At 35.9% G+C, this 14,519-nt stretch overlaps 1 protein-coding gene across 2 annotated transcripts in view; it reads left to right on the top strand.

Annotated features, from left to right (window-relative positions):
• COG6 (component of oligomeric golgi complex 6) overlaps positions 1–14,519 on the top strand; it is a 60,108-nt gene that overhangs the window by 34,474 nt on the left and 11,115 nt on the right. For both annotated transcript variants that reach the window (XM_057367435.1, XM_057367436.1), the window contains exons 12-15: positions 2,242–2,333; positions 3,955–4,072; positions 12,766–12,897; positions 13,452–13,619. In XM_057367435.1, the coding sequence (XP_057223418.1) occupies positions 2,242–2,333; positions 3,955–4,072; positions 12,766–12,897; positions 13,452–13,619 (510 nt within the window). The remainder of the gene's footprint in view (positions 1–2,241; positions 2,334–3,954; positions 4,073–12,765; positions 12,898–13,451; positions 13,620–14,519) is intronic.

Below are 14,519 nucleotides of genomic sequence, written 5' to 3'. Positions count from 1 at the left end.
CACAATAACCGCAGCTTTGGTTTTTTGAAAGATATTTTCCAAACTTTCTGTGTTCTTGAATCAGTTCTATTAATACTGAATGCTGATRTTTGAGTTCATTATTTCTGTGCATTTCAACAAGTAATTAGGAACAGAATCAACCTTCGTGTAAGTAAGAGGGAGTACATGCTTCTACTGTCTTTAGAAATATCCCCAGAAATATTGTTGTTRATTACTGTGTAGTAAAAATGAAAATAAAAAGTCTTAAAAGAACAATTAAAGACTTCCTGTTATATTCTCTATTTTAGTAGAATGCAACTTATGTTAATTCACTGCCAGTCTATACTTTCCAATTAAAAATATGGAACACTTACTGTTTTCCCTGGGGAAAGGAAAAAAAAGGTAGAAAAAAATCCCCCTTGAGAAACCCTCAAACAGAAGAGTGTTCATGGAAATAGATGGAAAATTCCTTGGAAATTGGAATTTCCTTTCAATGGAAAATAGATAATTAGCTGATTGCAAGCCACTGTGTTCAGAGGAACAACAGTAATAGAGTCATTTTGGATTAATCTTTTCTACAATACATTGTAGAAGGGTTATGCTTACATACAGTATAAATTACCCACATTTCTTACTGATAGTAAGGTTTGTGTTTTAGGCATTCAAGTGACTCTTGAATACTCCCTAGTGGCAGATCTTACCACAGGCCTCTCACTTCTCAGATGGAACTAGGAGAATCCTAAAACACATTTAAATTAAACTCGTCRTCTTTTCCATGACATTTAAGACGAGTTCAAAACAAAATGTTTTTGATGCCGTCTGTGGACTGCAGGTCTCTTATGGTCAGCTAACAACAGGAGGTACAGGAGAGAACTCTTTTAAGTCCAGAACTTCCCTGTACAGGTTAAGTTGTGTTGCTTGCAAATTTTGGTTCTCCAGTGCAGTGAAGACTTTTGTATGGGAAGCAGCAGTTCTTTTCCCACTTTGATTTTCAATTCTCATTTTTCTTTCATGATCCTAAATTTTTTTTATCCTCTCCTACTGCCTGTTCTTTTTAAGTTTATTGATTATTTTCTTTATTTCCAGTTATTCCTACTTTTTTGGTCATGTTTTGTTTTTTGTCTTTTTCCCCTGTCTGCCTTATTCTCTTTTGCTATACAACTAGAATATACTCAATATTCATTCCCAAATGACCTTTTAGGTAACTCTGGAGACAAGTATTTGTATGTAGACCTTTATATATACAAACACATTGAAGAGCTAAGTTGACCTGCATGTTGAAATAAGCTTTGTACATTAAGTATTGTGGTTAAGAGTTTAAAAGTATTATTTGGTTTAGGTCTGTGAATTGAATGCAAACTGAAGGGACTGAGCAAGCATAATCTTAGTTGGTTCTTCCTACAGCTGGCTCTGAGGAGAAGGCACTGCAGCACATTGTGTTCCATTGGACAGCAAATAACTTGGGAGAGTGGGTGGTGGTTGTTGATTTATGTGTAGCCCTTTCACACACATGCACGTAGGAGAGCAGCACAGTGATAAGTCACTGTCTATTCTGCTTCATAATTGCACAAAGTTTGACCCTGGAATAGCTTCTTAGGAGTGGATTGAGGCTGTGTGTGCCATGGAGACAAGACATCAACTGTCCAACTATRAAGACAGTCAGCACCATTTAATTGTATAGCCAGCATCTCCTGGTTGAGATAAACAGTCAACTTAGCTGGTTATTATATATCTAACTTAATACTGGTATATATAGATGCTCTTCTTTAAGTGAACAATATATTCATCCAGGTGAAATTTGTTTGTTGGGAGAAAYACATAATACTTTGATATTCTGAATTGCTGCAGATGGTAGAAATCTACTGCTGTAATTTAGTGAGTCTTCAGCATTACAGCTGTTCTTGTTATTTGGTGCTGYGGAGGATTCCAGCAAGTACTGTTAATAATCCATCAAATGATTAGTTTTAAATTTCCAATGATAACTGAAGTCTGTAGGAACTGTAGGATTTTTGGAAGGCTTTCTGGGTTTGTAGTTCTTTTTTAAGAATGCATATAACTTCATGTTTACTGCCCAGATGCTTGGCAGCCCAGAAGCACTTTGGTTCAAGTCGAACATTATCATTAACTGGACATTTCCTTTTCAAATTTATTTCTGGTTGAATATATTTTTCCAAAATCAGAGATGTATTGCATATAAAATCATAGGAGTCTGGCTTTCAAAATTTATGACCTGAAGGATACTTATATTTGTTCATGCTGCAGGTTAGAATTGAGCAGGTGATTGTTGCCGAGCCAGGAGCAGTTTTACTGTACAAGATTTCTAATCTGCTCAAGTTCTACCACCATACAATCAGGTATGCAGAATTACAAAGTATGTTAAAAATGTCTTTTTTCCCTAGTTGTATATGTAACAAATAATCCGCTTAGAAGAGTACTTTTGTTGCTTAGTTGTTGCTGTGCACTATAACATCAAGAAGAAACATGTGATATCAAGCAGAAACCATTTACCCATTCCATTCCTCAGTTCATATCGAAACTGCTCTGGAATGTAGCATGAATTTTCTTTATTGTTCAGTGTAGATTCAAATAGTATACAGAAAAGCTCCACAAAATATTTAAGATTACAAAGTCAAGTCCCCTTTGAGAAAATGTTATTAAATGAAATTACTTCAATTTTTTTTTTGTTTTAACAATTGTGTTTTGATAGCTTTTTGATAGCTTTATTTTTCCTAATTATGCACTTCCTTATATCACTGTTGAAGATGCAGTGATCACCTTCCAACCTTGCAGACGCTACCAGGAATACAGAAACTGGAGAAAAGCCAGAGCTGCTAATTTATATATAATTTATATATTGTGGCATATGCTGTAGTTCATGCTGGTTAGAAAGAGCAGTAGCAGAAAAATTTTTCTTCACAGCCTTGGATGGAACTGCTGAGAATTTGAGACATTCATATAACTACTTGAGCTTCTCTGTCTGAAAATACTTTAGGTACTGGGCAGACTGGGATAAGTAGTTCTTGGGCACCTCCCAGCTAATTTAAAATCCTCAGTTGTGATGGTATGTCTATAGTAAAACACATATAAAACCGATTCCTAATTCTGTTGTCCAAAAAAAATGAAAAAATTTGGTGTCATTTTTACATCTCCAAAGTTAGTGTTTACCCTTGGTTTTACACCTTGGTGCATTTGAAAACGTGATGTTAAAATGGCAGGTTTTAGACAGTCTTACCTGTTYTTTTTTGTCTTGTTAACAACACAATGTGTAAAGACCACTGAAGCACCTTCTACCAGCTGAGTAATTTCATCTGTMTAGAGAAGATTGCAACCTCACTAATAGATTATAGATTGTAACCTCACTAATGAAGGGGAAAGCACTTTGAGAAATGATCCATTAAACACGAGGTTACAATCTGAAAATCAAGCTAGCGGTTTAGGACTATTATGACACAAGGAATTTTCACTGCCAGTTTATGAAAGTGTACATCCTTTAGACAAAGGGGAGGAGCATAGTCCTGTGGTGCCATTTAAGGGTTATGTGGTRTCTGCTAAGTTTGATAGTTAAACATTTGGAATAGCAAGGCCTGAACTCTTACATATTTAGAGATGCCTAGCATCTCAGTGACAAAAGAGAGTGTGAGAGAATATAGTTAACCCTTTTTGTTATGTAATTTGTTTTCTATAACTAAAGTATATTTGTAGCATAATAAAGTAAAAATCCAGTAAATGCTAGTATTCTTCAACAAAGTTTGCGCAAGTTTGATAGACTATTTAATATCTGCTTAATGACATAATTGATGATGCTTGTTCTTAAAGTCAACTTATCTCTCAGCCATTGTGAAGAACAGTTCCCTGCAATTACTTGTTCTAAATTTTAATTTTTGAAAATAACCTTATTTGAAGTGGCATTTAAGTATCTGACTATCATGTCGTCCTCCTTTAGATTCATTTAAATAATCTTAATTTTGTTTTCAGTGGTATTGTAGGAAACAGTGCAGCCACACTATTGACAACAATTGAAGAAATGCATCTTTTGAGCAAGAAAATATTCTTTAATAGTCTGAGTCTTCATGCAAGCAAACTAATGGACAAGGTTTGTTTCAAAATTATACAGCTTTCATGTTYCAAAACATCCTTGCATTTCCCTTTTGTCTAGTAAGATTACTAGATTAATAGCCGTTTTATATGTCAGCTTTTCCTAAAGTTGAAGTCTTGTGTTTTCAGTATTTTAGCTACATTATTACATTACAAACTTGCTGTTTATATTTTAATTCTATTAATAGTGAGGGGGTTGAGGATATATGGCTAAAATTCTACTGTTAGCAGTTTTTTTGGCAAAGTAATTTACGTATTTTTAAAATCTATGAGAAGCAATAAAATTAGGAAATTTTTGTAAGTGCAATAGAGTAAAGTCAGGTGATTAAGGTAGATAATTTGTATTAATGGATGATAAGATCAGTAATTGATTGCTCATGTGCATGATTCCCTTCTTGAAGGTATATCACAATATGGTAAGCTGAGTAAAAACAAAATTTGAGCTCTTCTGCCTATTATGAAAATAGTTTTACCACATGAACATTGCTGTAACATCTGTAAATGCATTTCTAAATTATATAACCTACAAGAAAAAATGAAAAAAATACATAGTTTTCCAGAAGCTATTATTTGTGCAAAGACTTGTAATTTGCTGACCACTCAGTCAGATTTTCTGGATTTTGGGTATTGGGTATTGTTCTATGATCCCAAACRAGTTTTCTCATTCAGCACAGCCTGTGTCTGGTCCCCATTTCCTGTCTTTTTGCATGGGCTGGGGAATGACTTTCTGAAAGAAGCAGTTGTTCTTCCTCTTCTTTCCCAGATATCCCAATGCCTCCTTTCAGTGCTTTCATTTGTTTGGGTAACTCCTTAGCTGTTACTACCTGCAGTCCATACCGCTAATGTCCGCTTAATACGTTGTTGTCAGGTATTACCATTTGAATATGGTGTCATATCAATAATAGTTCCTTTCCTATTAATGCTTCTTCAAGGATCAGCTAAAGCTGAGTTCCTAAAACATGCGATGGACAAGGACAATGTGAACTTGCCAAAATGTTTTTACTTCCTAGTATGTAAGCTAAAATAGTAATCTGTGTACATCTTCCTTTCATGGAAAGAAATCATTGATGTACCTTAGCAAGAATGTATGACTGCTCTTTGCTTACGAAGTGCTTAAGAAAAGAAATTTTCTTGGCTTGAAAACATCTCTGTATTCATCTCTTTTCTATTTATTTACCCTGTTGGGTATTACATCTGTACTCAGACAGCATCCAGCATGATTTTCCTACTCACGTAGCTCACAGTCTTTATGTTTTGTTTTGGGTGATATGCTGTTTTCAGTTTGCAAATGTGTAGAACTCAGAAGAATGATAAAGGATTTATGATCCCTTAGTTCATAGCGTRTGTTCTTTCTGTTGTCACTATGGGAAGTTGTATAGTCTCTTTGCCTTCTTAGTTCTCCTTCCCTTAATTCCCAGTCTGGATATAACCAGTTCTAGATACTGTCATTGTTTTATAAAGTAGTCAAATTTGCTTTTACTGSCTTTAAATGAAGGCAGTGATTGCACTGCCACCTTCAGTGGTGTTTTATTGCAAGTAATGAATGGCATACTGAGCCTACCATGTAATGGGAAAAGATCATAATATTGCTCTTTCTCCTAAACACATTTATAAATTAAGTCTGAAACRTTGACAATATTACATTGCCTTTGAAGATCTTTCCTCAGAATATAATTGAGGTCAAAAGCTTAAAGAGATTTAGAAGACTGTTCGATGTATGAGTAACAAAGACATCCACAATTATTTATTAATCTTTCTGCTTCAGGAGTTAACAGCGCRGTAACTCAGTGTCTGAGAAGAAATCTTACTGTTCTGATGTGGAGTTCTTGTACCTGAGTTTTAKATAGTCTTCTGTACCACCTTAGATTATTACCCTTTATGAGTGGATTACTGAATTGATAGAATGATGTCTTATCTCTTCATGACTGAAATTAGTTTTGCTTCATAAAAAATAAAAAATGTATAGGCTAATTACTCTCAGAGAAACATTAGTTTCCATGTGATAAAGACCTTTTTATCATAAATTTAATTCTCTTGTTACTTTGCTTTTTGTGTGTTAGTGTACAGATAAGCAGGTTTTATGCCTTTTCATTTGTCTTTGTAAATTTAGTAGTGAATGTCACAATGCCTTTATATTTTAAGGAAACTGAATGTTGGTTTTTGCCATCCTTTTCTCAAACCTGTTCAGACCACAATTGTGTATATGTATTAGTAGGATTTTCTTCACATCCCAACCTTTTTACCAGCATTTTGCCAGCTAAGTATGCACTTGCTACTGCTTCCAGGTTGGTTTTTTTTTTATTTTCAGAGAAAATTAAGCCCCTGGAAGATAGACCCTTTGTGCTTACTTAGGTAATTGCAAAGCTTCATTGCTATTCCTTTTGTGCAGATAGAGAGTATTCACTGGGAAAATTAGTAAATTCCTTTTCCCTTGGACAGTCTGGAAATTGTGGTTTCTTATTTCAATTTAGATTATGCTTCTTAAGACATTGATAAGCCTGTTTCAGAGAATATCAGCTGTCCAATACTTTYGTTAAAATATGACTCTTAAGACAACTTGAAAAACTTTGGAAATAGATTAAAATACAAATGGGATGTTCTTAAATAAAAATACTCTTATTTCTATAGATTTAAGTGCTTCCTTTGTTTAGATTATTGGAAATTGGTGAATATAGCTTGTGTCAGGTGGACAATTTTAATGATAGTATTTCCTCAGTCTTTTGTTGCTGATAATTTGCTTTTATAATATCTATATTCTATCTACTAGTTGATGGACCAGAATATTATTGAAGAAAATCCTTTATTTAAGTATGGCTAGTTGGGAACACTTTTGAGACAAAGCAGGTGTCATTAAATATGCTAACTCCTCAAGATCCTATCCCGAGGATGTGGACAAATGACAGGATGGTAATTTGATGTCCTCATCACCGTAGACAATTTATTTCCCTAGATTATTGATTATCCTGAGTTGAGCATTGCTTTCAGTCTGCCTGGGATTTAATTTCTAAACCACAATGGGAAACTGAGACTTAAGGCTGTTCTTTCTAGGACAAGAAAATAGCTTTCTCTTCATATCTATTTTTGAGAAGAGTCCCATATTACATAAGGAGTGTCACAAGTGTGGAGGTGTATGGTAGCTTTTAGGCTGTCTTAGATCAGGATTCTCCCTCTTGGTTGTCAAGCCATCGGTGTAAATGATAGAGGGAAATCCCTGGTTACTTCAGAATACTTACTGATTTGCCCAGAAGCACCTTGCTATGAACTTTTTTTCATAACTTAAGAAAATCTCAAGCATCCTGTTTGTAATCTGAAAATAAAATAGTCAGCAGCTCTCAACTTCAAACTTTTGTTCKGAGAAAGCTTTTTTTATGGTGTTCTCATTCAGACTTCTCAGGTAGCTCTGTTTGAGCTGAAATCCATGTGACAGCAATACTCAGCAGACTGCTGGAAACAAGTCCATTGTTATCAAAGAAATGCAGTACACAAGGGAATCTCTTTGGTTCCAACACTTCTTGAAACCTGTCACAAAGCTTGGCAGCACGATTGTTGCAAAGCCACTTTGCTTTTTTTAGGTTTAAAATGCCACTCATGACTTCAATCTTCTCAGGCTGCTGTAGAGCTTGATGTTGACGTCCTGTAGATGGCATCACCAGCCACCTCCTGTGTCACTGAAGRTTTGGTCCATCAGCTCTTACTGCAGACATTGTCTCTCCTTTGCCTTGTTCACTCTTCCCTTTCAGAGGCAGTGTGGGGCAGTCTTGCCAGTACTTTCTGGTTCTGGCAGCAATTGATTTGTTCTGGTACTTGGTKCAACCAGAATGGTTTTTGTCCAATGTTACTGTCCTTATGCGGAAAAAATTGTGTTTGTATTTGTTGCTCTTTAGCTTTTTTGGACCCAGCTATGGGTCTACCAACTGTGCTAGTAAAGCGGATCAGAATTATCGTTACAATCCTTATGTATCCTTTAATGTGTTTCTTTTCACTCTGTGTTTATAAATCAAATATTTAGGAATTCAGGATTCTGCTTGTGTTACTYATTGTCTGGATCTAAGAACAGCCCTTTACAGAAGACTCTTTTAGAGATGATTATAAATCCAGGAGAAAATACTAAATGAAAATAATTGGCAGAACAACAGAAATTATTCCAATAAAACTGGGAGTAAAGTTCAAAGTACCTAATGGACTGGAGTGGATGGACTGCTCTTTTAGTCCTCTCAATAAGGGAGTTGTCATTTAATATCATGAGTCCATTGGTGAGGCATTTTAATAAGTGTGTTAGACTAACCAATGTCAGCATGTTTTATTTGACCGCCTGTTAAATTAGGAGAGTGGGAATTTTCAAGCCCACATGTCCTTCCTCTGGCTTCTGTAGTGTTCCAGAACAATTATTAAAGGAAAGAATAATTGCAAACATTTAATAAAATGAAATGACAGTTGTCGTAAGGGCAGACTAGAAAAAGACTGTGYCAAACTCCAGTCATCTGCTGTATGAGGTATTAGAAGACTATTAGTAGTGTATCTCAAATTAAGTTTTGGAGTTATTATTCCTTAATGCTGTTCTTTTTCGAGTAGATGTATGCAAATTAAATACTGTGATTGCATTATCTTTTAAGTTTGTCAGTGAGAGAGATACTAAAATGTTGAGTGGGAATAATTGTAAACTTGTCCTTCATAATTTAATTCCTGCCAGAATTAAACCTATTAGGTTTCTGGGAAATCAGATGTRGGGCAGATTGGATAAGACAGATTATTGTTGTTGTGATCTGAATGCTGYTGTGCTTTTAAATGGATCCATGTGAACAGAGCAAAACTAGTTATCTTTTCTTCCAAGACCAACATGCTAACTGAAAAGGCAAGCATGCCATTAGGCATTCTACTTTGCTCATCTCTGTAGGATTCTAATAGGACCAGAAAATCTTAAGATAGTTCCTCTGGTAGACATGYACTCAGGTTTCCTGGAGTGCTGGTGAATGTTGTCTCAGCTAAGGAGAATGGACCTCTGCAGTTGATGCTGCTTAGTGTTAGCTGATAGCATAAAAAATTAATAACGTTTTTACAAGGTTCTACTGTGTAGTGCTTTGGATCCAGCCCCTGACAGTGGAGGTTTTTAAGAGGCTGTGATAAAGCTGATTAGGCTCTTAAAAAAGCCACTAACATTCCRGGTTTCTCTGTGAAGTTCTGTGTTTTAAATTATCATCTTTTTTTTTTTTTTATTTGCTAGTAGAATTACAGGAGTAAAGAATGCATGAGTGCAGCAGAAAGCTCTAGAAACCATCTAGTCCAACCATCTTGCTCATGATGTAGATTGTCAGCTGGAGCAGGTTGCTCAGGACTTGGTCCAGCTGGGGTTTTAAAGTCACCAAGCATAGAGATTCAAAAACGTCACTGTGCTACCGTCTCCAGTGCTTCACTAACCTCACAGTAAAAAATTGTTTTCTCATATCTTAATCTGTGCCCATTTCCTCTTGAGCTGTTACTGGATGCCGCTGAAAAGAGCCTGTCTTATCTCCATCCCTCACTTCACATATTTATGCATCCCTTCTGAGCCTTTTCTTCTCCAGGCAGAACATAGCCTCTCCTTGTGTAGGAGGTGTTCCATTCCATTCATGAACATTGTAACTGTGAACTTTCTAATGTTCAAGTAGCATAGTTCTGATTGACTGTACAGTATTTTCAAAAGAAAATTCACTCTTCTTTTATATTGAACCTTTTTTGTAAATAGAATAGGGAAACAATTAACATACATGCACACTCTTCTTGATGATACTGCCTTTTTTTTTTTCTGTATTTTCTTTTGCTGTTTGTAAAATTCTGTAAGACATCCTTTGAGCTRCTTGCTCTCATAGAGAAACTTGCTCTGGGTTATATGTTTGGAGGAAGATTACTGGTTTAGTATCTATTCCCCACTGATGAATATATAGAAAAGAATATACAAATTTTTGTACTAAGGCTTACGTACAACTTTTAATATCCCATTTCAGAATTCATTTCAGTTTTGTATATTGGATTTTTTAAATTGGTAATTTCTTGGGTTTTTTAAAGACTGAAGAGCTGTTTGGCATCATATCTGTACGACTGAACTGGTAGTTATGACCAGTTAGATACTTAATACTATTTTAGAGTATGTTGTAATGCAGATGAACATACTGCTGCAGAACTTCCCTAACAATTTTTTAGTTAGCTTCTGTCTAATTTGCATATGAAAAAGGTACTTCAAAAGTAGAACTCGGCATGTATTTGAAACCTATYTTTCTGGAAATAGGATCAATTATAATGATCTTTTACTGCATGTAAAACATGTAGGGCTTCAATGATTTTTTTATTAGAATAGTGAKTAGTGCTCACGAGTTGGAATCTGTAGGTTCCTCTATAAATTCTAAGTGTCTGGTTTTAAATTTTCTTTTTTAATTTTGAAAAAAAAAGCCTTCACTATTCATGTGCAAAAAGTTAGAATTTTCAAAATTAATATAGCACTACTTTAATTCTCTTTCCGCTTACTGGTAATTTTGTCTCTATTGCAKTAGTCAGGAATTTCAGGGTAACCCAAATAAAATCTAGTGATCTAGATCTTTTTTCTTTGCTGTATTTTCTTCTTCCATAATGTTGTTCCTTGCTCTTACCTAGAAGACAGTGGACTTTGAACGAACAGACTAAGTGAAAGAAGAAGCTTATTTAAGAGCTTCTGAGCACTAGCTACTTCAGAAGACAAAAATTCTGTGCAAAGCAGCCTGAAATCGTCATTGTCACGATCTATGTCTGTGTTGGAAGTGAAAACTCCATCAAACTCTAATCTCAAAGTAATGCCAGAATATCCCTGAACACGGTCCAGTTCAAGTCTGAGAACAATGTTCAGGACACAATCAATACACTTAAAAATAACAAGAAGAAACAAGAAGGAAGTCATTCAGTGCTGTAAAATTCAGTAAACTTTACTACTGATCGGCACTGAGTAAGTGTCTTGTTTTTTAATTACTTCATTGCTAGAATATTTGTTTTATGCTTTCAAGACCTCTTAGACTGGACAACTTTTTTCTAAACCTATTAGATTTAGTTTTCCATTAGTTCCTTGAGTTCAGTATACTCTCTTTTGGAAAATGAGAATAGAGGAACACTGTGCTCTGAAGGATGCAAAAAGATTTTTGTTAAATCTGTCYTGGTAACAGTGGGGGGGACATGTATCTCAAATGTTTCAAAACATGAAGTGTGAAAGCTCAGCCTGCCTTGTTGTTTTCTTCTTTCTCTGCTGGAGYGTTCATCGGGTATAGATTGATTTCCAGAAGGCTCTGTAATGTTCTGCTTTGAAGATGTTTGTTGTGCTCTCCATCTTGGTCTCTTTGGCCATCAGCCTTTGGTTTTTATTTTTTTTTTCCTTACTTGAAGACTCAGGCATCCATATTACTATGCTACTCATCAGTATTTCTCATTTGGGAAGTATGGAACATGTTGCCCATGACTTAAAGTCATCCAAAGCTGCTGCTTTTTGAGCTGAAGTCTTAAGAGCGCTGCAGAAGTGCACACTTCATTGCTCTGCTGTGGCCAAATACCTTGACTGAGACACATGGGCCAGTCCTATCCAAACTTAATTCTCCCAACCTCCTTCTGGAGAGATTATGCCTTTAAATGTTAACTTAGGCTGTACTGTTGAGTGTCTCCTTACTCACACGTGATCCAGCCTCATCTGTGTTTGCCTTTGGATGGGCAGAAGACATGAAGGAAGTGAGGTGGATTGTTGGCAGGAAGAAATGAGGTTGTGGTAAGGGTTTGGAGACAGCAGGAAGCCAGTTTGAGGCAGCATTGGGACAAAAAGATGCAGCTATGTTTGGAGTGGAACCAAAGAAATGTATGTTGGGAAAAAGAGGTTCTAGATTTTATATAAATGTTTTATGGAGTGTTTAATGAGTGTATGCTTGTTACAAAGAAAGGGCTAAAAGTATGTGAGCCTGGGTTAAAAATAGCATAGAATTTCAGTCCATTTCAGAGGCTTCCGATTTCATAATTTTATCTGGAAAGTATTTTCTTTTCTCTAATATACACAAACTTTCCTTCTTTTTTTTAAAACATCTGTTGGTGTAAGCCTGCATTTCAGTTTCTGCAGTCTCATTGCAGTTCAWGTTGGTGTACTGGAGTTAGCTTGTGTGCAGTTCATTTGTGTACTGGCAGTTTAAGATACAAGCTTGCTGGGGRTTAAGACTGTTGCATTTGTGACAGCAGCTCTATACTCAGCATCATAGAGGCTGTGCAGCCTTGTCAAGAACTGCTGTAGTGTGTCTCTAATCTCCCAGAGCTCTGCCTGCATTAGATTGTGAAGTGTTTACCGGAAGTCCTGCTCAAAGTGAACTCTGGTGCCAAAAGGTGGCTACTCTTTGGTACCTAATTGAGTAAATGTATCTTTTTTCAGTACCAAAACCAGTACTGTTTGGTTTCTCCAGGTCATAAAACAGGCATAGTCTGAATGAAAGAAGAAATTTGGTGTTGCTTGTTTAGTGCTGAATGAGATGGTTATGCTGAAAGTTGCAGGCAGTTACTGTCTGAAAYATGCTAGATTTGTCCAGTATCAAATGAAAGTTCTTCTCTGTGTGCCTATGTGTAATTTTGTTATTAGCTGATTGCATTTTTGCTAACAGACTGGATGGTGTTTGCTGTAAATGAAATTAATAAAATGCYCCACAAACAGATAATCTTGTACTTCAGGTTGAGCTCCCACCTCCCGATCTTGGCCCAAGCTCTGCTCTAAATCAGACACTTAACTTGCTACGGGAGGTTCTGGCATCTCATGACTCATCTGTTATTCCACTGGATGCCCGTCAGGCTGACTTTGTACAGGTACAAGAATGTTTAACTGCTTTATGTGTGTAAAGAGATGGGAGAGGGGCAAAAAAGGAATGTGTAAGTTAGTTTCTGTGCACAAAAGATAGATGGAACATTAATCTTTTTGTCTGCTCCCATTTTGGAGCTCTCTATCTAACCAGAGTTTGTAATGTGAATAAGAGAGTGACTAACAAAATGGATAATTACAGTAGAGAATGGAGTGCTACTCTTAACACAGTATCTAAATTCTGTTATCCAATTACTACTCCATTAAGTAAATATACCTCAAGATTGCACAATTACCAATTATCTAATCTGGGTTATTCTTTCTCCTGCTTGGCTGGAATCTTTTCTTCACAGGTTTTTATACTTTCCCCATCACTGTGGTAGGTTATCACCTGCTGACAAATCCAGTAGAAAACTGCTTTCACAGTTGGAAACTCTCATTCCTCTTTATTCTGCTTTGGGGAATAAATACATGATAGAGACAGAATGAGGTTAGAAGCCTTGTGCGACATGATTTCCTCCCTCCCCTCCCCTCCCTCTTTTCTGTGTGTTTGCTATTTTAGGTTCTATCTTGCGTGCTAGATCCGTTGTTACAGATGTGTACTATGTCTGCTAGTAATTTGGGCACAGCTGATATGGCAACCTTCATGGTAAATTCACTATACATGATGAAGACTACTTTGGCTCTCTTTGAATTCACTGACAAACGTCTAGAAATGTTGCAGTTTCAGGTAAGCTTTAGCAGCCCCAAAAGAAAATGAACTTATTGCTGTTATTTATTGAACTTATTACTGTAAGTTGTGATGTGAACATATTTATCTGAAAATCAACCGAAAGCCAATGTTATCAAAATTGGGGAAATGGGATAAGAGGACTACTTAATAATGGGATAAGAGACCAAAGATAGTATCTTTCATTTTAAACAGACAAAAAATAATTAAAATATTTGGTTTTGTTTGGTTTAGTTGAAGATAAACACAGATCAGTGAACATTTCCATTATCCTAATCATTCTAATACTTATCTGCAAACTCTGAGAAGAAACAAATGAAAATTGAAAGCTCAGTCAAATGGCTGACTGTATTCCATGATATAGTTAGTACTGGATTATTGTCTGTTGTGTGCTAGAATATAGTGTAGCTGAAGTTACTACTTCAGTCCTGCTTTCTGCCTCTCTTTTCTCATTGGTTTCTCCTCACATCTCAGGATAGTAGTTCATGCATGGTACAATTTTGAAATGGAAGTGAAAATTTAGAAACTGTTGGCTTACAAAAAGTTGGACACCACCCATTTATATTTTGCTGCCTGAATATGTCTGCAGTATATCTCACAAGAGCTTTTAGAGCTGAGCAGCTTGAAAAAAGTCATAACTTCTTATATGAAGGAATCAGCAAGGATTGGCTGTGAGCCATTTTTCACTTTCTACTCCTAATCAGAATTTCTAGCACCTCTTAGTTCTGAAACAAACAAACAGACAACCTCACCAAACTGTCTGGGTATTTTCTAATTTCTRTTATCAGAGTTTCTTTCACAGTAAATGTTGCAATTGATTTACTCTTCAGAAAAGCCAGAGAGCTGAAGCTTACACATTTAATACCACTAACTTTCTTCAAATATTTTATAAATACAGGA

Source organism: Malurus melanocephalus, unplaced genomic scaffold, assembly GCF_030028575.1.
Source record: "Malurus melanocephalus ecotype Western Australia unplaced genomic scaffold, MMel_1.1 scaffold_78, whole genome shotgun sequence".
Taxonomy (NCBI): domain Eukaryota; kingdom Metazoa; phylum Chordata; class Aves; order Passeriformes; family Maluridae; genus Malurus; species Malurus melanocephalus.
The sequence above is the reverse complement of the archived record's forward strand: the minus strand, read 5'-3'. Positions and strand labels throughout refer to the sequence as shown.